The sequence below is a fragment of the Limulus polyphemus genome, unplaced genomic scaffold (assembly GCF_000517525.1).
Source record: "Limulus polyphemus unplaced genomic scaffold, Limulus_polyphemus-2.1.2 Scaffold1642, whole genome shotgun sequence".
NCBI classification, from domain to species: Eukaryota; Metazoa; Arthropoda; class Merostomata; order Xiphosura; family Limulidae; genus Limulus; species Limulus polyphemus.
In genome coordinates this window covers 183,336-207,640 of record NW_013667252.1, presented here as the reverse complement: position 1 = coordinate 207,640, position 24,305 = coordinate 183,336, and the positions used below count along the sequence as shown (strand labels likewise).

Here is a 24,305-nt window from a genome sequence, read left to right as displayed (position 1 = left end):
TCACCGAATACTTTAGTTTCGTATTGTTTAAATTTTACTATTTTATGATATACTTTCTAGATGGAAGACTCAGAAACAGTTAAAGAAAATAATGAGCAATTTTTTCATTAAAAACTTGTCTAAGTAGATTTTATAGTTAAATCAAATTTCGCTTTAAAATGTGATATGATGGTTTGTATTTGGAAAGTTCTTATATAATAGTTTTAAATAAAGAGAATGTCCTCCTTGAATTAATGAAGGATCAAAATGATTATTAATTTTTTAGTACAAATTGTATAAAGATACAGAAAATTTAATAAGTCATTAGTTCTAGTTCTTCAATTAATTACATTGTTGAGACATATCTCTTGAGTGGGGTAAAAATTCTACTCCCAGTTAACACCTACATGATTAAAAGACATGATACTGTTTGAAAATATTGTCTTAGTTGTCTATTACATGTTTTGTTTCAAAATACATTAATATCAGGTAAAATGATCTTATTACAGTTTTAGTATAAATATGTGATGATGTTTATGCTCATGAATGCATTTTTGAAAGTTATGAAGCTAATGTAAAATTTAAGATTATTATTTGTTTGAATCTTTTTTTTTCTAGGATGCAAATTTTAATTCTTAACCTATTTCTCTGTATTCTAACTTCAAGCATTGATATTTATATAAGAGTGAAGCTGTGATGTAACTATGGAAGTATTAAAGATGAAGGTTGAACCCTTTTCTGATGAGGAGCAGGATGTTTTGTTGGATATGAAGTTGGTGAAAAATGAAGAGGAAATTTTTACAGTAACTTGTAGTAAGTAGTACAGTTAGAGGAAAGACACTTTTGGATTCAAAACAATCAAATTATGTAAGATGCATCGGTTACCAATGTTTTCTAGAAATGTCTCTTACTTGAGAATCTAGTCTTATTTTGAGGTTTGTCATCTGCAATTCTAGCACCTTCTTCACCTTCTTCTGGTGAAAGTAATAAGCTTAGCAGTCTGAACACAACCTACAACATTTGAGAAACAATATTAAATGATAAAAACCCTATAACCCAAGGACTTTCAAAAGATGGACCTTTCTTCTTCAGTTTGCCCCTGAAGAAGAAAGGTTCACCTTTCGAAAGTTCTCGGGTTATGGGATTTTTATCATTTTATATTAAGACTTCTTGATCCTATATGTTTTTCTGACATTATGATAAACAATATTGTCACTGTACCAACAAGTATGACTAATATGTTATATTTCTACTTACCAAGTTTTGTTAAAAAAGAAACTCAAGATCAGTTAAATACAGTTCAATTACAAGTAAGCAGAATTATCACCCCCAGGTATCCTTATATCAGAAGAAAGACATCTTGAGACTAAACCTTTTTATATTTCATAAATGTAAACACAGTAAAGACTGCATTGCAAGTATATTGCATCCTGGACTTAACCTTGAGACTAAACCTTTTTAGATTTCATAAATGTAAACACAGTAAAGACTGCATTGCAAGTATATTGCATCCTGGACTTAACCTTGAGACTAAACCTTTTTAGATTTCATAAATGTAAACACAGTAAAGACTGCATTGCAAGTATATTGCATCCTGGACTTAACCCTGAAGTATTACTGTGATTCAGAAGTTAGAGTAGAAAAATTTTTGAGAATGTGTGTGTACACACACATTTCAGGTGTGTGTTATAATCACTCAAATGTTATTGTGAATATGGACAGAAAATATAAGCATCTGCTGATTCTAATAGACATTTGAAGTACCCTAGCTTGTTGTAGAAGGACAGAACCATACCTGTCAACAGTGAGAGCTGACAAATTGGAGACTTTTTGTGGAGGCACTTTTTTGCATTCTGGGGAACTTCAGACATTTATTTACACTTATAAGATTGAAATGGTGTTTTCTTTTTTCTTCATTTACAGTGGGCTTATATACTAATATAATCACAGTCATCTAATATTGTTATACACTTTTATTGTAAGAGTTGAAAGAAACCAAAAATACACATATCCTGGTTTGTGTTCTTTGTTATATTGCACTTTTGGCATCTTTCAATACCTGCTTGCTGTTCTTGTACTTACTGGCTGAGGAATCTGAGTTAAACTTACAGTTTAAAAGGGCACATACTGTGTCATGCCCTAAATCAGTTCTGTTCTCTGTTATGATCTTTCTCACCATTGAAAATGCTTTTTCACTTGATGCATTGAAATGTGGTACAACAAGCATACAGTATAACATAACAATGTCACAAAAAATCTACTTTATCCTGGTCAGCAATCTGTGAAGTTGAATTTGGTGACTCTATTATTTTTGTTAAATTATTGAAATGGTTGATATCAGGAGATTCTGATCACGTGTTGGGATGTCATGGAACAGGACTCCATATTGGAAAACTCATGCTGAAATTAGGAAAGTTCACAGTTCTGCAGAACTTTCCCTCCAACATCGTTTCTGTGTCTTTAAAGTGTGAATGTGTGTATCCAAGTCATTTGCTGTATTCTAGCTTTAGAAATTGTGTATTCCAGGTCAAATCTGACTGATATTGAAAGAGAGCCTATAATAGGGATACTTGTCGCAAAGTCTATGTCCCTTCCTTCTCGTACATTACTGACGTATCATTACATTGTGAGTTAATAATAAATAAATTATATTCAGTCTTATTGTTACAGATAAATACATATTATTTATATTTCTAGTAACAGAAGAAGGTGATTCTTTAGATGAAAGATTTTCACATACCAGTTTTGGGTTTCAAGTAGCAAAAGAGGAACAAGAAAAGAACTATGATGTACTTCCACAGAAGACTGAGGTAACTTATAGATTAACAGTTATGTTATTGGAGTTAAATGATTAAGTAGTTAATCTTAAGTTGTTACAAAACTTTAAAAAGGTAGAATTTTCTTCTATTTAAAACACTTTGTAGCAGTGCTGAAAGTATTTTTCTATATATATATATATATATATATTGGGTCCAAACACTGAACCTCCTGTGTCACTTCCTTTTGGGGCCCAAAGTGTACTTTGTAGGTTTGTTGATAATTGGTCTAGCAGTTTGCCAGTTATGAATATACATGTGAAAGATAAAAACTTTAAACAGTTGTTAATATCTGGTTATTATGAAAAACACATTACACTAGTACTTCAACTGTTTTTGTAAAAGACGAACTGCAAGCCTCAACATTTAAGGGATATGTCAGAGAATACCGTTAGATTACATACAGCATAATATACTAGTGGAAAAAAAGAAACTGCGCATCACTTCAAATATGAAAAAAATCAAGAAAAATCGAACAAATATAATTTTAATTTTGCAGTATTGTTAACAAATGGATTGGTTATAAAATTTCATAGTCAATTAATGTTAATGTCACCAAACGTAATTTTTAGAGCATTTGAAAGATTCTGGTATTCAAAAGAAAACTTACAGGGCTAATATCGCGTGTGACCATCATTTGCATCCACACATGCTTGACAACAGCACCTCATTGGTGACACTAAATTGTTCAAAAAAGGCCTGTGGAATGTTATTCCAGATATTGGTGAATGCAGTGCCCAGATCCGCCAATGTTACTTGCTGATGTAAACGCCTTTCCATTTCATGCCACACATGCTCAATTGGTGACAAGTCAGGTGAAACCTTTCACCAGGGTAAAATATCAACATTCTGTTGAAATAAAAAAGTCCTTGGCAATCCGTGCAACGTGTGGTCGTGCGTTATCATGCTGGAGCGTTATGTTGTTACATTGTCTCTGAATGAATGGGAAAGCATGGCATTGAATAATCTCATCCCGATAACGTACACCGATGAGGTTCCAATTGATAACTGCTAAAGGTGTTCATCCATGGGCTGTGATTCCGCCTCACACTATTATGTTGCCTCCACCGAACTGTTGATGTTGCACCACACATGTGTCATGATATTGCTCTCCAACATGATGATACACACTTCAATGACCGTCACTGCTGTCTAGATGAAATCTGGATTCATCGGTGAAGAGTACCTTGGCCTAGTCCTGTATTCTGAATCTCAGATACCATCTACACCATGCTAGCCTAGCTGTTCGGTGATGTTGGAGCAATATTGGATGAATCACTGGACGTCTTGAGCTGATGTTGTGTTTGCAAAGACAGTTACGCACTGTTCTGGGACTAATCACTCGAAGACCAGGAATGCTGCGAGCAGTCAAACTTGCAGTCTAGAAACGATTTCTAAAGTGAACCAATCTAATATGGTTGTTCTGTTGACATGATGTTACACGAAGATGTCCTGAACGTGGTCGATCTCGGACATTTTCTGCTTGTTGGAACCGTCGCTATAAAGAGTGGATGGTGTTCCGATGGACCCTGAAACATCTTGCAACAACATTCTGTGTCACACCAGCCTGCAGCACTCCAACTGCGTGAAGATGTTCATCTTCACTTAGCATCACAGAAGGGTAATTCTCTGTGAAATAAAAATAATTTCCCGAATAACTGGAGCCTGAATAAACGTTTTACACCTGTTTATTCAGAAAACATTGTCAAAGAAAAATCATGGGTACGAAATTTGAATAAACAAAAAGGTGTTTAACGAACCTTGAAAAATCCCATGCAACCGAGTCAAGTACTACTCGATATGTTCGATATGTCATAACACTTAACCTAATGTATATGAATTTTATTCCATTTTAAGTCCTGCACAGTTCCTTTTTTTCATTAGTATATAATAATACATGAAATTTTATACCTTTATCACTAAGCGAGATAGTACTTTGTATGTAGGGATGGGCCGAGAAAAAAAGTGGCAGCCACATTCAGTCTATTACTCTATAATTCTTACAAATAACTGCTAAAGTTGAGTTATAGCTTTCTTTGAGCACCTAATTGCATTATCAGGTGTATCACAGCTTTTTAGACTCCCAGTATCAACAAAAATTGTTGCTAAAGTGTAGAACTAGCTAAAGAGCCAGTGTGTTCATCTTTCTTTTTTCTTTTCCCATGCTAGCCGAAAAATGTATGCATTTTTCACAATGGCTATAGTATAACAGAAAAGTATCTTAAAAGTACTTGAGAACAGACTATTACTAAGCACGATAGTGCTTAATATAAACTAAAAAAATCATAATCCTAGTGTAAACAATGTTATCATTACCCCTTAAAGTCAGCTCTCTTATAGAAATTTGGTGTTACTTTAAAAAGATTAAGTACAGGGTGAAACCGGAAATACCAACTAATAATAGATGAACATTAGATGTTAGTAACATATATATAATACTCAATGCTTTGTACACTATACAATCGGTGTCTTTAGGGAGTCAACCCCCTATATTATGTATGAAGTGAAGGAATTAAAAAAAAGAATCAATACATGTAATATATTTTATTACATGCATTCAAAGAATACACTAAATTTCAGTCAGGATAAAAACGTCACTAAACAAGTAATAAAAATAAAACAAATGTTCAATTACCAACCAATTTTAATGAAATTGTTTAAAAAAATTTTTTGCAAAAATTAAGTATAATGTAGAAGTGGCAATGCCAAAAAATACAGAAAATCATACAAAAATCACTACATCAATAGCCATATCTTTTCAAGAATAATTTTTATCTACAACTAAATGTTGAATTCTTGTCAGTTGCATGAATTCAGGTTTGAATAAAAGCATTTAGCTCTCATTACTGGCTTGGTCCTTGGGACCTACCTCATAACCATTTTGTGCTTGTTATAGTTTTCATGCTATAACTTTTAAATTAGTAAGTGTATCTTCACAAAATTTTGCAGATTATCAGAAAACATTACAAGGCTTTTGTATGCAGAAAAGTTTAAGATTTTTTTAAGTAATGTTTTTCTCATGCCTTTTTTCTTTTCGAATGTTGACTATCCAGCATGCAAAGTAATTTTGATTTTAAGGTTAAAAATACTTTCACGCATCAGAAAATTTCCAAATTTCACATGCAAAATCTTTATAACCTCTAGATAATTATTAAATGTTTTTTAAGAAAATACTTTATATTTTATCTGTTATTTTCACTATTGTATCTCTGTAGTAGGAAATATTTGTAAAGTACACTTTTTCGTTCTAGAATGATTACAAATTATAGCATGAAAACACAAATGTTTATTCTAAATAGCTTGAATCTCATAACGTTACACATATATATATATTTATTACTTTAGTGACCTTTTAACTGTGTCTGACTAACATTACAAAAGTTGCAGTGATGTGATGCACATGCATTTGTTTGCTGCTTGCTGTAGATTGTTCAGCCTTATCAAATTTTGCATGTGGAGGATGTGAAATAATTAATTTTTTGGAGGTTTTATATATACATTTTGAAATAACCTAAAATCATAAATTATTATATCAATACCATAGAATTCAAACATAATTTATCAAGCTTAGTAACTAAGCTGTATTTGGGTCTAAAAAAATATGAAATTTTGAGCTCACTAAAGTCTTATCTTACTGCTTGGAATCTAGCATAAAAATAAAGAGTTTGCCACCTGAATATTTCAAAAAGGCTGAGAAAGACACTAGGAGGACATTCTGAGCTTTTAATTAGTTATTCACACATCATAGACAGAAGTTGGTGTATGTAAGCATTTCCAAAAATGAAAAGAAGTGGCCATGGCCATTGTGTTTGAGTCAGTAGATGTAGCAATATCTCAGCAAATGGAAAATATAGGAGGTTCTTATTTTATATTTTAGATTGTCAGTATCAGTCATTTAAGTTCCTAATTCGTAAGAAACTATAGACTATGTACTTGAACATACAAACATCTAATTTGAACCAATGCTGCATTTAACATGCCCCCCACACAAAAATCAATATTTAGGTGTGTTTTTTTAATATTTACTTTTAAATTAAGAAATTAACTAATGTACGATACTAAAATTTAAATTATAATCTACAATTTTATACCAAACTTATTGATATAAATTCATAAAATAGTAGTTAAATAAAATTTTGAATGCGAGTCAACAAACACAGTGACATGGCTTTTGACCCATGTCAATAGGGTTAAACTGAACAGTGCTATCCAGTCTTAAAGTAACTAATAACCGTGAGCTTGTAAGATTTACTCAGTGCTTATTGGCTACTTATGTAGGAGTTTTTATATGGTTTTTGTACTTTTTGACATTGCCATCTCTTCATCGTACTTAATTTTTGCAAACTTTTTTATTACTTGTTTTATATGGATAAGTTATCTTATATCTGTTTAAATTCATATATTTTTCTTTACCCATCGGAACAGGGCCATCTGTCAACTCCCAGCTAGTATTCAGACATTGGAAGGATTTCTTAGTTAAAATTAAAATTTGAGTTTTTAGAATTGAAAAATCACTTATTTCACATTTAAAAAAGGCAAAGCATTATTTTTACAGTACTTGCATTATTTGTTACATTGTTTTAACATTCAGTTTGTGAGCCAACTAGAAGGATATTGTAAAGTTTTAGATGTGTGGGGACTCAAAGTATATCTAATGTTACAGGTACACAAAAAATGATTGCACTCTGAAAAGATGTTTGATAGGGTAAGCTAAAAATGTCATAGTTTTCCATATGTCTACACATTCTTTCATAGTACCTGAGCCTCAAAGATGCAGGTATTGGTGGGTTGGACACATCAATTTACCAGTGTAAGCAGATATAAATATTGTACACCTTGCAATATGATTGACCAAGAAATAACATCAGATTAAAAAACGATTAAATTGGCAAAAGAAAATATGTTATTGGAGGATTATATGAGAAGTATCTACCCTGTGGCATTCTAGCTCCCTCTAATGATCAAGAAAAAGATGAAGAAGGAGGAGAGTGGCATGCTATCATACTCTTATACTACTCTCTTTCTTGTCAGCGTCTTTAATTGATACCACTTTGGTGCTGCTCCTCCCTCTCTTTATTATTATTAAACTCACCCCTGTACCATTCTAGCTGGTCTCTAACTAAAAAACAAAGCAGCACTACTTTTATCCCACAAAATTTCTTACCCAGTGTTGTCATAGCCTTTTCCTCATTCTTTCATTGTGATGCTGCTCCTTGCTCTTATTGTTATATATTCATGCTAAGGTCATTCTTTGTAAGACAAGGTTTGAAATCAGTTTTGTATTTCTTTGGTGACTAACTAAAGGCTGGAACAAGAAGTTCCACTGATTGTTTATCTTTCTCTTACTTATCCTTGTGTTTTGTTTCTAATAAACAGGTATGCAGCATACTTTTAACTCTGTGCTTCTCAGTCACTTTACAGGATCTCTGTACTGTAGGCACACTGCTTGTTAGTATTGTTATGTTTTACTTAATTTGTTAATTCATTAGGATCACATTCTCATGTGAATATATATATATTCCTATAATAAATTTACTGGTCCTTCCTTATGTTTGTCATGTACTTCCACTCATGTTGTATCCCAGTCATTTTTAAGCCTTGTCTTCATGAATTGGAAGTACTTTCTCTGTTTTGTTAGCCTTGCATGTTACTCTATGTTGAAGCAGCGCTTACTTTAACCTTGTTTAGGTTTAACACCTGTATTGACATTATGTATTGTTCAAACACTTATACATGTAGCTGTGTATAAACCTGACTAATTAACTTGAGTGGCCCAATTATTATTTCTTTTTTTAATGTCCTCTTCTTTATCTTTCATAAAAACCTGGCTTCTTTCAGGTATTTCTGAAACTTTACCTGACAGGTACATATTCTACAAAACTTCTGTTTGGATGCTCATTTATAGTCATCTGAGAGGTTATTCCAACTGTCAATTTATCAAAATTACAATTAAATTCTCTCAAAAATAGTTAGTTGTACAGATTATTACTTTTTTATTATTTTATTAAATGATTAATTAAAATAATGATTGAATTGATTATCATGAAAATAATCAACTAATTGAATTTGAGTTTCTGATTATTTATTGTTTTTGATTATTCCAACCATCCAAGTAATTGAAATACTGCCATTACGTTTGTGTTTGTTGTTAACTTAAGCACAAAGTTATATAACGGATGTGTTTAAAATTCCCATTGTCATTAAACTTGCTTACCCTGTCTTTGTTATTGCAATTCTACTAGGATTATCTGCCACTGTCACTAATTTTGAACTACTGACTGGAGTGAAGGAAATTGGCTCGCAGTACCCAACTATCTGGTTACTTGAGGGTTAAATAAAGTGTAACTTTACTATTATATTTTACATTGTGTTATATTTATAATTGTGTAACTGTATTCTTTAATATTGTATAAACAAGCACAGTTCTAGGGGAGGTGCCCAGGCCCCCTTCCATTTTTTTCCCTCAAAGTATTAACTACGATTTAATGTTGTATAAGCAGACATAGATTTGTAGGGAGTCTGTATCCCTCTCCATGTTTCTTGAGAATTAAAAACTGCATTATTTAATGTTGTATAAGCAAGCATGGATCTAGAGGAGGATGGTCTGAACCACCCACCATTCATTTTCAGAAATCAATAAAAAGCAACCAGACATCCTTACACTACCATATAGTATTAAAAAAAACATGTCAGTGTTTGTTTTGTTTTGAGTGAACTATTAATATCCCTGAAAGGTTCTTTGAGGTTTCTGAAATTAACAAAGCTAGGATTTACAGCAATCCACTTAAGGCTTCAGCTAATAACTGATTGTTTCTAAGGGTCAATTAAATGTTGCCATAGCAAAATTTCATATCTTGGCTTTTTCCAGACACCTTAAGAATGTGTTTAGACTTTAGTGCTTTGTTTTACTCAAAGCTAGTAATGTTTAGGACACCTGCAGTTTCTGTAACATAGATTTGTTACAGAATTAATTTTTCCTTGTTTAGAAGTTAAAATTCTTACGAGAAAGATGTTTTTGTGTTATTGATCTCTAAAATAAGTGAAAATGGAAGTTGCATGACACTATATATATTGAATTTTTAGAAAAACGTTAAAAACAGGTATAATGTGTACCAATGCTATAGTGTTTCTTATAAATAATTATAACTATTTAATTTTAATTTAGAGAAATCAATGTTTGTTTTTAAATGTTTTTTTTTAATCACATTACTAGAAATAAAGATGTGAGTTTTGAAATAGCTGGACTATAACCTGACTGAGCTAATCATATACAGAATATATTAATGTTATTTTGACATTGTTCACTTTGGTTTATTTGGTCAACATTGATTAATCTAAAATGCTATATTATTATAGTGGAAGTCCCTTCTTTCCCATAAAAAATACTGAAAATGTGGTTACAGTGTTACACATGTAACTTTTAGAAAGTTAAGTGATATCATACTATCATTGTCAAAACGATATATTAGTGCAGCTAATGTGGAGAAGTTAAGCATTTTTGTCATGCTTTTATCTACCAAGAAGTTGCATTCATTGGAGAGAACTGAAGTTGCTATTGTATTGTTTATTTTCACTTATGTAATTATCTACAACTATCTGTGATGGCAGCTACAAGATACCATAAGTACAATGTTTTAAAACTGCAAGTTTAGATGTTATTAGTGTTTCTAACTGATATCAAGTTTTTGTTAAAAAATTGCCCATCTTGTTGGAAAAATAAGGTAGGTAGAAATTCCTGAACTTTGAAATTTTAGCTAGATATCCTCATATATTGAACTTAGTAAGCTGTGGAGACCCATGATGTATTTTGTACTTTAGTGTTGTTATTTTCCAATAATCTTTTTCTATTTCAGTACACACTTGTTAGACAGAAAACTGGACAATCTGATGCTTTAGAACAGCATGAAGTTATTTCAAAGTTTAGTGACAGTGATGATGATAATGATCTAAATAGTTTAAAAGATGATGTTATGAGTGTGAAAAAGGAAGATTTGCAACAAATCGATTCTGAGTTAGAAGATACATCTAGTAAGTATGAATTTTTTGAAATTAATATAATTAGTACGTTGAAAGAGTTTTTCATATAATTTAATCTTATTAATAATTTATAATATTTACTGGACTTCTAATGCTAATACAGAACTAATTGTTTTTGATATCTTTTTTGATACTTTGCAAGTGTTGCCCATATTAGTGAGAAACAATATAGTTATTTTAGGGAACTGCTACCTCATGTCTCATAGTTTTTCTGCTGTTTCATCATCCCCTCTCATTCCTGTGTAAATTATCTATACCCATTTAGCCTTGTCAGTAACGTTATATCTTTTATGATCACTGTAATGCTCTTAAATGATACTTTGTGTGATAATATGAAATGCCAAGGTATGCTAAATGTTGGTTATGTAACTGTTATTATTGTTTAGCTTTTAAAATTATGAAAGGTAATTATTGTTGAAAAAATTAAAGAACAGACACATTAACTTACATTAGTCAGTTTACACCTCATCTCACATAAAGCTATCTTGATCCTTTTTTGCCCTCTAAGCATTGCTAAAAACATTTTCATGATCAGTGCACCAGTCTTTATGCCCCATCAATTTCTGAACATGTGCATATCATGCGACTACTCTCCACCAATAGTATTGCTCTACTTATATTGGTCAGCTACTTCCCTCTGCAATTCCCACTCAATCTTCACTTTCTTGATTGGCACAGCATTGTTTAGATGTGTGTTTGTTTTTCCAATGTAGCTACCATTTATGAACGTGCTTCTTTGCCATTTCAATTTTTTTTTAACAGTTTTGTTTTACTGTATTTACATTCACTTGTTTCAAAGATTTTCATTTTACATTTATTCCTTGTTATCGATTTACAAGAGATTATAGTATGAATTTTCAATCAATGTATCAACTAAGAAATTCCTGTTACAGTTGAAAACACCACCGGTACAACTTCCCAGAGATTGGGTTGAACTTTATCTGCAGACGAGGTACAGGCTTTAAGTCACAGAGAGCTGGATTCATATGTTTGACTGGAATTTCTTCTTCTTTTCAACGTGACAATATTTCTGAGGAAAATGCAATCAATAAGAAAACAATTTGGATTCTCTTTTTCCGGCACCTTCCACCAGTTGCCATGCCACCACGTCATTCACTTTGGTAGAGAATTGTTTTTCTCCCCCCCTTTTTCATATTGTTTCCAGTTCTCCACAGGGATCTGTTGTAAGTTTTTCTTCAACATGTACACCTGGTTGATATACCTGTGGTAGACCTGGCTCAGATGTCCTTTGTGTAGTTTTGCCCTTATTTACACATGGGAGAATTCTTTATTTCACTTCGTAGTTGCTCAGACTTTGGTAAGTTAGATATTTGTGTGTCCTTTGATATAAGTTACTTTAGATGAATTGTAAGTTAGATATTGATTATTACTTTGTTTTTTTTGGGGGGGGGGTAAATTAAATCATTTTGCACATTCGTTAATATTACATACTTTTTAGACTCGGCAAATTTCATGGGTTTTGTAATTCGTTATTAATAAGTACTTTAACTAACTATGTTTGGATTGTGTGTAAGTTACATATCATTACTACTAGTAATATCTAATTCATTGTTCTATTTGAGTTGTTTTTTGTTTTTTTTGCTTTTTTTTTGTCATTGTTGACCATATGCCTTCTCATTCCAATTTTTGACAGTGTAGGACTTTATTCAGTGTCCTTTGAAGTCTAGGTTAATTTAGAGGAATTGTAAATTAGATATTGACTATTAATATGTTTTCTAGATAATTTTATTTGGTTTGCATGTTTATAATTATAACATTCTTTGTGTACTAGATAAATTTAGATAGTTCATCCGTTAGATATTTATCAGTAGTTTGTTAACTGGGTATGTTTCAGTAATTTGTACATTACGTGTCATTACTACCAGCAACATGTAATTTATTGTTCTATCTGAATATTTTTTTTTCATAATTAAGTTTATGCTTTATCATCCTAATTTTCATCAGTGTGGGATTTAAGCTGGAAGCTGTCTGTCTGGGGATATCTCTCTGGGAGGTGCTGATTTGAATTTTCATTTTGAAACAGGATGTTCTGGGGAGAATTTAGACTTGCTGTTTCCAGCTCCTTCTTTTACTGGAGCTTCCTCTCCTGAGGACTCATCAGCCACCTTCTGCCCAATTGGGACTTTGGGGTTGTTTTGCATGCTTTATCATGCCATCCCTTTGAACCCATGGCTTCCTGTTCATTATTTCACCCTTCCCTCACAGTTTATTTTCTATTTCTGTTAGCTTCTGGACACCGTCCTTCTGATTTATTTGCCATTCGTGTTCAGTGGACTCTATCATTCTGTTTATGTTTCTCTATCCCGACCAATCATTTATTCCAATAAAAAAATTTTCGCTGCCAAATAAAGTTTCATAAGGTTTCTCTGTTGTTGGGATTTTCTTGGGAGAGAAGCAGCCTTACCCCAAATTCTCTGACCACCTCCTCATCTCCAGGACTTACATATGGCCCCTTTTCTTCAGTGGTATGTTTTTAATAATATTCCTGACACTGTGGAATCTGGAGTGGAGCTGGTGCAACAGCACACTACACTTTCTTCTTTGGTGGATTGTTAGTCGCATTCTGAGCCTAGACATGCTCCTTTTTTCATCCAGCTCCTTCTCAGCCTTTACCTGTTCCTCCTTCCAGGTGTTCCTCATTTGATGCAGATGGACATGCTGCCAACAGTACTGGTGACTACCCAGTGAGTTTCAGTCCAGTGGAGGCTCACTTATCTGATCTTGTTCCCCCTTGCTGACCTTTCTCCACAAATCTGTGGGTTATTTGGGTTTTATGTGAGGGGCTTGACTTCTAATTTCTTTCCCCTCCTCCGTTATCTTAGATACGCATTTCCTTTCCATTGCCTTGGGATCCTACCACTAGTCAACGTCAAGATCTTCTCTCCTAGCAGGCCATCACACTTGTCAATCATCTTTCTCCAGGTTTTTATTCCAGGCTCTTTGTAGCATCTAAGAAAACCAGATACTGGTGGCCTGTGATGAATTTGTCCTGCCTCAATCAATTTTTGGTTCTACCCTGATTTACCATAGTGTCTTTTCTTATCCTCAGTGAGCTTTTTCTCTGAGTTTGTGGATGACCAAGGTAGACATCATGAATGCTTACCTGCATATCATGATATCTCATCATTCAAGATGCTATTTTCGATTCGTTCATCACAGGGTAGTTTATCAATTTCGTGCTCTGCACTTTGAGCTTGTTTTGGCCCTGTATGTCTTTTGTTGGGCGGTCAAGGCATTTGTACAAAATTTTCATGCCCAAGGGTTGTGCTTCCATCAATACATACACAGTTAGCTTCTGTTAGCTCATTCAGAACAGGAGTACATCCATCATACTCTTCTGCTGCTCCTGGAGGCAGCTCATGTGGGCTAGTTAATCAAATTGGAGAAGTTATTTCTTATACCTACCCAATATCTTGTCCATTTGTGTTTGTTTTAACACTCATCTCAATCAGGCCCAACCTTCTCCTCATCAACTTCATTTGATGGAGCTTTCATTTCTCCATGCTCTTACTGTTTCCTCTCTTACAGTTTGTGAGGTTCTATCACTTTTGAGGATTTGGTCTTCTATTCAAACCCTTATTCCCTTGGGTCAAGCACATATGCAATCTCTTCAGTTGGACAAGGCTCACACGTCAACGGGTGTTCTGCTTCCTCTCCCTAACCCAGATTTACACATCTTCATGGATGCTTCCCTTCATGGCTGGGGGCATAGGTCAATCAGCAGGAAGCTTCCAGCTGTACATTGTGCCTTGGATCATTTTCTTCATCTTTCCAGGAATCATTTGGTCATGATCCATTTTGACAATTATACAGTGGTGTTCTGAATGCATTCAGTCTTGTTGTGGATCGGCTTTCCCATCCAAACAAAGTTTATCCAACAGAGTGGTCTATCGCTCCACTTGTTTTCTGATGGTTATGCCTTCAATAGGATAATCCTCACCTGGATGCATCTGCCACATCTCTCAATGCCAAATTATTTCTGTTTTGGTGTCTGCTTGTCATCATCTTGCTCTGGTTGTCAATGCTTTCAGTCAAGATTTGATCAACAAATACCTGTATGTTTATCCTCCCATCTGTCTTCTTCACAGAGTGATCTTGATCATCCATACCACTCTGTGTCAAGTCCTTCTGATTACTCCTTACTGACCGGCACACAGCCATGGTTCCCACAGCTGCTCCAGCTCCAGTCTGCCCTTCCATTACCTCTTCCTCCATCCCTTCTCTGACAACCTCAGTTGTTAGCATTTCATCCAGCCCTTCTTATCTTTCGTCTACATGCCTTGTTTTTATCCGGTCCCTGGCATGGAGATCTGGTTTTTCTCAAAGGGGTAACTTCTTTTTTTTTTGTTGTCCCATTCACCCATCCTCTAGGCATGTTTATCATTGTAAGTGGAATGTTTTCTGCTATTGGTTTTTAGGACAGGGGTTTTCGTCCACTAGACCCACAGTTCCTCATATTATGGATTTCCTCACTTGGTCTTTTTCATCAGGGGTCTTCTATCTCCTCAATTATGGACTGCCATATCACTTTTTCATTTTTCCTGTAAAGTTTTTACCTTTCCTACCTAACCTTTCTCTCTTGTTGCATTCCTTCTGGATTAGTTGTCCACCATGGTGTGCTATCCTTCTAGGGTGGGATGTTAATGTGGTTCTTCACTGCCTCACTTTGTTTCTGTTTGAAGCACTGCCTTCGTGCTCAATTTTCCATTTGTCCAACAAGACTTATTTCCTTCTCCTCTTAACCTGTGGATGTTTTATGTTGGATTTATTTGCCATCAATGTTTCACCTACTCTATATCATTCCACATATAATCTCCTTTATCTGGATCGATCTTTCCTCCCCAAAACTTCAGCACCTTTGGAGGGTAATTCCTCCTCATCACCGATATACCTTCCTTCCATTTCCCCCCTAGATTCTCGGTCAAATCCACATAGGCTGCTATGTCTTATCCATGCTCTTTGTTGTCATGTTGCCCATGCGACTTCCTTCCGTGGTGCTCATTCCTTCCTGTTCATTCCTTGTCAGACATCATCTGTTTGTCACCATTCTCCTTCCACCCTGACCAATTGAGTTCAACTTTTAATTCGATTGGCTTATTCTTTCTTATTGTCTTCTTCATTCAGGTATGTGAACTATTCTGTATATGCTCATATCTCACTATCTGCACAGATCACTGTATCTTTATCTTCAGGTTATTGGCTTCTCCCTATAGCCATTCTTCAGACTTTGGTGAGACTGTGACTAGGTGAGTTATCTATTATATTTGTATCGCTTCTTTTTCAGGGTTTTTTTCCCTCTTTCTTTTTTTTTACACTGGATCCTGCTCTGTGGCGAGTGGTGTCTGGCCAGGTATACTTAAAAATAGTCAAATCCGGACTGTAAGGCCATGATGACTTAACAATTATAATTTCCATGGCCCCTAAATGCACACAGCTGAGGTGGGGTGTTCTACAAGATCGCTTGTAGGTTTGTCCTCACGATATATTTGCTTCATTAATATGGCTGTACCAGACTGTACTCACCCATGGACTTCATGGGTAAAGCAGAAGCAGATAGCTGCCCATCCCTGCCATGTTTTAGATTGAATAAATCAGGTGTCACCCATTGCACTGTCTCAGGTGTTGTCATTCCTCCAGACTCTCCACCATAATTTTGCCCCCATTTTCTTCCAGTGTAGTATGGGAGTCTTTACCATTTTTCGATCCAATGGGGTAGTGGACCATGGAGGCATCTTCCTGAATGAGATAATGGTAAAACATACATATAATGATAAAACTATTCAGTTGAGAGTAGGGCAGTGGTGTTCTGCTGTTATAGATGATGAGATGTCCTCCACTATATATAATTGGAGTGAGCCATCAAAATTGCAGTTCACCCCTTCAATTGGAATACCAATGTGGATGTTGTTTCCCAGTGTCTGGGTTTTGGATTTAGAGCTGAACCAATCAACATAAGTCCTCACACATGTATTACAGGTGTCTCTATTTTCTCACTCAATTATACTCTTGTTCTTGCAATCCATGTTGTGGGTCATGATCGAGGTACTTGCAGATTAATATGCTATCCCTCAATGATTTTATTATACTGAGGATATTATTGTGCTAGGGGCAGTTCATGTCAGTTTGGTTTTGAGTGAAATGGCTTACATTACAAAGACATATTTACAATACCGGAAGTTGGGTTCCCGGATCGATCGATCAATTTCTCACAATGCTATGATGTGTCCCACTCATAGATTGGAGGTATGGGATTCCCTCCACTCCAGTCTGATGAATTTGAGGTGAAGAAGGTATGATCCTCTTTCTTATCCTCACCAGATGGCTGAGTTTTGGATTGTAGTTGACTTATCACCAGTGTGATTCTCTTTCCTATTCCCTCATGGATGTTGGTTCTTGGTAGTTTGGGTTTTGTATTGTAGTTGACTTGCCAGTGGTATGGTCCTCTTTCCTACCCCCACATGGATGTCAGTTCCCGGAGGCTGGGTTTTGGATTGTAGTTGACTTACTGACTGTATGATTCTCATCCTACCCCCCATGTGGATGCCTGTTCCCAGTGGCCTGGGTTTTGGATGTAGTTGGCTTGCCATCAATGGTTGGTCATTCCCTAGTCAATCTACACCTGGATGCACCTCCTTTTACTCACAACCACATTGTTGTACTCTAAGGGGTTGAGATTTCAATATCGTGGGGTACATATTCCTTCTTATAATTCCAGATGCAGGATGTCTCTTCCCTGCATTTATGGTTGAGTGAGTTATGATTTCTGCTCATAATACCCATTCTTATGGTTCAGCTGAGGCAATACCACGACCCCATAATGCCATGTTCATTTTGTTGTGCTTCTAGCTCCTACAATTGTTTTGCCCGGTTTCCACCAAAAGCTTACTTCCTCTTCGTAATTCCAGTTGCTTGATGCATGGCACTCTGTTTACTTACAGTTAGGGTTGCTGAGTCTATATAACATGGTCCACATGCCTTAGCTTCTATGTTTATGCTACATTATGTTACTTTTACTTTTCATCCACAACCTCTTAATTCCAAGGATGAGTTATGAACCTTGTCTGTCCAGTTGAGGTTGTACATGTACATAGTTACTTCTTATTATATTTTTTACTATGCATTCCATCTCTCAGAACTAACAGCAGTTGTGCACATCCTCCTAACGTCAAGGACGAGTTATGGAACTTCATCTGTCCAGTTTAGGTTGTGTATATACATAGTTAATACTGTTTATATTTTAGTATGAATTGCACCTCTCAGTATGACTTGCATTTGTGCACATCCTCCTAATACCGAGGACGAGTTATGAAACCTTGTTTGTCTGGTTGAGGTTGTGTATGCATCTGCTTATGTCAAGTTCATTTCCTACTTCAAGGACGAAGAGTATACCTGTTTCAGAAGTAGTGAAGTATCCCACTTGTGTGCTTTGTTCATCTTGGAGCACACTCGTTCATTCTTGGCGGTTGCTTTTCACTTGGTTACTATGTTGTGCACCTAAACTGGCCCCTTCACCTTTGCAATGTGGGAATCTAGCTTTGTGTGAGAGGAGGTAGGACCATATTGGAAGCTGACATTTTTTTTTGATAGATATTTACCCCACCCCACCCCCTCCCACACTTCTCACCATTCCTATCTATGGCCAGTGTTCTTCTTTTAGAACATGCCAATTCTCAAAAGCGAGGATTGAGCAGGTAAAGCAGAAGGAGCTAGCTGCGCCAGTATAGGTGGTGCAGTACTATTGGTGAAGAGTAGTCATATGAGATATACATGTTCAGAAATGGCCTGAAATTGACAGAGTATAAAGATTTAGATAGCTTTGTGTGAGTAGAGGTAAGTATCTATTGGAAATACCTTTTCAGTGTAAGAAAAATTTTAACATTCCTCCCCCTTTTGTTGTGATAGTTAAGGTTTGCATATTTTTATTTGTTCCAGTCCTTCATAAATAATTCAATTATTTCACTTGTGTAGAAGATGATAAATAGCCAGTTTGACATGAAGCAATAAAATGTTTTGGAGAGAATTGTATACTGAATTGTTTTGTTTGATTTGAATATTTGTTGAAGTTAAATAGTTCTATTATTCATTGTCTATTATAAGCGCATGCCATTTTGTTGATATATTTCCCCTAATTTTGTTTTGAATTCCTAATTTCTGCATAACAATTATATTAATGCCACCAGTGCAAAAACTGTAATGTTTATTTTCATTCTCTAGCCTGTGCATTATGAGCATGTACAATTAAATATTGTTTTCTTGGCAATTGTGTATAATGTTGAAATAATAAGTAAATAACAGACAATGTTAAAATTGATACACAATTAAAAATATTTCTGAAATGTGGACTCTACATGTTTCAAAATTTACCACGTCATCATTAGGAGTGAACTTGAAGATATAAATGTCACATTTATTTCTTCTTAGCTAGATAATGTGACCTGTATGTAAATTTATATTTCTGTATAAGTCTCAGAGGAGGTCCCACAACATTTTTACACAGATGTTTTCCAAACCTCAGGCAAAACAGTAGTTTTATTATCTGTATCATAATAAAGAGAAACAGTAGTTTTATTATCTGTATCATAGTAAAGAAAAACAGTAGTTTTATTATCTGTATCATAGTAAAGAGAAACAGTAGTTTTATTATCTGTATCATAGTAAAGTGAAACAGTAGTTTTATTATCTGTATCACAGTAAAGAGAAACAGTAGTTTTATTATCTGTATAATAGTAAATAGAAACAGTAGTTTTATTATCTGTATACTGTAATATCTATCATAATGAATAGAAACAATACAGTTGTAGTATCTGTATCATAGTGAGGAGAAAATACAGTTGTAGTATCTGTATCATAGTGAGGAGAAAATACAGTTGTAGTATCTGTATCATAGTAAAGAGAAACAGTAGTTTTATTATCTGTGTCATAGTGAAGAGAAACAGTAGTTTTATCATCTTTATCATAGTGAAGAGAAACAGTAGTTTTTTTCTGTATCACAGTAAAGAGAAGCAGTACACTTCTAATATTACAAGTGTACTGCTTCTCTTTAATGTGATACAGAAAAAAACTACTGTTTCTCTTCACTATTATACAGATATTACAAGTGTACTGTTTCTCTTCACTATAATACAGATACTACAACTGTATTGTTTCTCTTTACTATGATACAGATATCTGTATCATAGTAAAGAGAAACAATACAGTTGTAGTATCTGTATCACTGTGAGGAGAAACAATACAGTTGTAATATCTGTATCACTGTGAGGAGAAACAATACAGTTGTAATATCTGTATCACTGTGAGGAGAAACAATACAGTTGTAATATCTGTATCACTGTGAAGAGAAACAATACAGTTGTAATATCTGTATCACTGTGAAGAGAAACAATACAGTTGTAATATCTGTATCACTGTGAAGAGAAACAATACATTTGTAGTATCTGTATGACATTAAGTGAGAAACTGTAAAATAGTAGCAGGTTTAACAAATATTTAGTACATTATTTAATTATTCCCAGTAAAAATTAAACTTATCTTAGTGGGGTGTGGTAATGATTTTGATAGTAATGGTGGCTAGAAACTTGTTGATTTACAAAAAATTCACACACACAGTTTTCACACAATGAAGATAATCTTATACCAGTGTAGTGTACAAAATAAAGCTTAGAAACAATGTCACAAGATGTGTAGAAACTATATATTCCAATATGGTACTTCTCTCCTCTCACAAGATTAGCTATTCTCGACCAGTGCTGCCTCTATGTACAATTTCGTTTTTGCATGCCACAAGCCTTCTGCTCCCACTTATTGGAATCAAATGATTCCAACATATCTCTCATGTAAATCACCATACATCACTTCTCCCCCAGTAGGACATGATGCATGTGACTCCCTCTATATGCCTCTACCAAACTATCACTTCTCTTTTGGCAGCACTTGTGCTCGAACATGTTCCTGTTTGTTTGTTTGTGATGCATGTGACTCCCTCTATATGCCTCTACCAAACTATCACTTCTCGTTTGGCAGCACTTATGCTCGAACATGTTCCTGTTTCTTTGTTTAAAGCTTTACATTCATCTTTAGTATACTTGTGAAGTGGTCTTCATTTCTTTTATTTCTAGTTTCTATTAAGACTGTTTCTTAACTTCACTTTAATTCCAGTTTATTACAATCGCATTGTTATTTATACTTTATTTATTGGTTGACATTTCCTCATTATGAATTCTGAAGTTCATGTTATCACTTTGAGGGTAACACCTGTGACTAGTGCTATGTAATACGCCTCAGGTGGGGGATTTAACCACATTTATTCACTGGGAGATTGAACTTTACATGGGTCAACCTCTGTCTAGGGACCTCGCCACACTTTCTCCCAAACAAACTGAGTCTGTTCAGGTGGACAAGGACTTGGATTGCCTACTTCCACCTCCTGATTTTGCCATGCCTTCCCATGTCCCGCCTGAGGAGTCAGTTAGGCCTAATATGGTCTATTTGGATTTCGTTTCTTAGGTATGTGACATTTTATCCCTTTCCCCTATCTCCTATGAACTGTATCCTTTCTTCTTACATGACCAATCTTCCCATCCCTATTTGTCCCCCCTTCCTCCCAGAAATTCCGGATGTGCTGAACAATTTGCCTCACAATTAAGTGACTCGATAAACATGCCTCAACCCCCATGGTCTTCAGATCAGTTTGCTCTTGCATATTGTCATGCAAACTGCCCTTTTCTGGACCAGCAATTGTTGGGTACCATTTTGTCTGTTTGGGGTGTAGCCTCCAGATCTACTGTAAGTCAGACCCATGCCCGAATTTCCCGCCTTTATCTTACCCTCACAACTCTTTTTATAGTATCTGTCTACCATCCATTTCCTCTCTGAGGCTCTCCACCGAAATCCTGAATGGTTTTCTGGGGACATCCTTTCCCTTCTTTCCTCCACATTCGCTCATATGTTGTCTGTGGCTCAGGCTTTACATATGTGGCTTCTGTGTTGTTGGGACCTTCTAGGTCATGATGCGACCTTAATTCATGATCCCATTTTCTTCCGTATATCTCATGTCTTCCATACCTGTTTCATTATCTCTGCCTAGGGATACCATGACCAGCCAGCATCTGTCAGAGGCAGTCCAGAAACTACTATCTCAGCAGTTTTGAACCTGTTCTACATCCTTCACCATGTTTTGGTTACAGACTCTCTGTTTTTCCCAAGAACCCGGGACTGAAAGCCTGTCATCGATACATCCCACCTCAGTTGCTTCATTCAACTGCCCTGTTTTACTATGTAGCAATTTCTCACCCTATGCTAGGCATTTTCTCTGGTATTATGGATGACAAAAATGGACGTGACCAATGCTTATCTCCAAATTCGTATATCACCATGGTCTCGTCCTTATCTTCAGCTCATCTATCATAGGGTGTTTTATCAATTTGCACCCTACCCTTTGGGCTTGCTTCTGCCCCTTGTGTTTTCTGTTGGGTGGTCAGAGGTTTTAGTCACCATCTTCATTCTCTGGGGTTGTAATGCCACCATTATGTGGATGACTGGCTCATTCCGGCCAGACATACTCATTAGCTCCTTCTATTGGCTGCTTGGATGGGCTGGTTAGTCAAATTGGAGTTCTTCCGACCTGGCCAATACTTCATCCACTTGATTGTCTTTTTAACACTCATCTCAGTTGGGCCCAACCTTCTCCTCTACAATTTCATTCCATGGAACTGTCTGCTCACCATGCCCTTTCAGCTCCTTCACTTTCTGCTCGCAAGGTTCTATTGCTTTTTGGGGATATGATCTTCAATGTTATCACTGGTCTCCCTCAGTCATGTGCATATGCAATCCCTTCAGTGGGCTCTTCACGATAAATGGAACCTAGCTTGGGATCCCTTGTCAGCTCCCATTACCCTTCCTCCTACCATGATGGAAGATCTGCAATGGTGGTTGGACCAGGCCCATATGTCAGTGGGTGTCCCACTTCCTCCTCATCATTCCACAATTACAACAACTGCAACTTTTCCCTCCAGTGCTTCTTCCTTTGTCTCCCTCCCTTCTTCATCAACCTCAGTCACTGGTTCTACGTCCAGCCATTCATATCATTTGTCTTCAGGCCTGGCTTTTAACTGGTAATTGATGAGGAGATCAGGTTCCTCCCATTGAGTAGCTTTCCTTCTAGCTCATTCCATATGTCCTTCTCAATGGAGGTGTATCAGTGAAAATGGGAGTGTTTTGTAGTTGGCTTGCGACTCAGGGTTTCCATGCTAACCAACCTACTGTGGCTCAAGTGGCAGAGCTCCTCACATGGCTTTTTGTTCAGGAGTCTTCAGTCTCCTTGCCCTCGGGTTAACAGGCTACCTTATCCTGCTACCGTCGAGTTTTTGCTTCCCCTTTCCTTACCATGTTAATGTGTTCCTTCTGGATTCATCATCCCCCCCCCAGACAGCCTACTCTTGTGGACTGGAATATTAATGTGGTCCTCCATTCCCTCACTTTACATCCATTTGAAACACTTTCCTTGAGTTCCATGTTTCCTTTAAAATGTATTTCCTTCTCCTCTTAGATTGTACATGATGAAAGTCTAATTTATTTGCCATTGAAATTTCACATACACTTTACCTATCTTCTCCTTTATCCAGATCATTCCTTCCTCCCAAAGACCTTGGCAGTTAGGGAGGGTAACTCCTCCTTTTTCGCTTCCTTCTATTTGTAATCTCTATCCTTGTCCCAATCTGAATAGACTTCTCTGTCCAGTCTGTACTCTTCATTGTTATATTGCCTGCACAGTATCCTTTCATGGTACCTGTTCCTGACTCTTTATCCCTTGGCAGTCTTCCTCTGTTCGAGATCTTTCCTCCTTCTACCCTCACTAGTTGGGGTTGACTTTTAAATCGATTGGCTTATTCCTCCTGGAATTTGTTTCAGGTGTCTTCTCATCAGATTTGACACCTCATCTTTTCCCTTGCATCTCATCTTCATCAGCCATTGGAGGAAATCCTATAGTCGGGCATGTGGACGACACCAAATACTTTCGTTTCCCATTATTTACATCATATCTTGGTTTGTTCTTCATCTGGTTTTCGTCTTCCACCTGTGGCCATTCTTCAGGCTTCAGTGGACTTTGACTGAGTAAGTTTATATTCATACATTTCCTTTCAGGGGCTCTTGCTTCCTTTACTCGTTACATGTATCCTGCTCTGTGGCAAGTGGTGCCTGACCAGGTATTCTTCAACTTGAAATCTGCACTGTACAGCCATGTTGACTCACACTTTATCTTCCATGGCTTTGCAATGCTCACTATTGAGATGGGATGTTCCACAAGATTGCTTGTAGGTAAATATCCTTGCGATGTAATTGCTTCATAAACTTGCCTGTTCCACACAATACCACCCATGGACTGCATGGGTAAAGCAGAAGGAGCTAGCTGCCCATCCCTGCCATGCCTTGTATTGAATAAATTGGTATGGTCTG

The 24,305-nt window shown here is 35.8% G+C and overlaps 1 protein-coding gene across 9 annotated transcripts in view; it reads left to right on the top strand.

The window, feature by feature from the left end:
• LOC106464412 (zinc finger protein 271-like) overlaps positions 1-24,305 on the top strand; it is a 37,300-nt gene that overhangs the window by 9,677 nt on the left and 3,318 nt on the right. For 4 of the 9 annotated variants that reach the window (XM_022392114.1, XM_022392112.1, XM_022392109.1 and 1 more), the window contains exons 2-4: positions 664-792; positions 2,677-2,789; positions 10,649-10,823. In XM_022392114.1, the coding sequence (XP_022247822.1) occupies positions 684-792; positions 2,677-2,789; positions 10,649-10,823 (397 nt within the window). In that variant the 5' untranslated portion in view covers positions 664-683. Of the gene's footprint in view, positions 1-597; positions 793-2,676; positions 2,790-10,648; positions 10,824-22,688; positions 23,964-24,305 lie in introns of those variants that run through there. The other 5 variants (XM_022392113.1, XM_022392111.1, XM_022392110.1 and 2 more) reach the window with 3 other exon arrangements.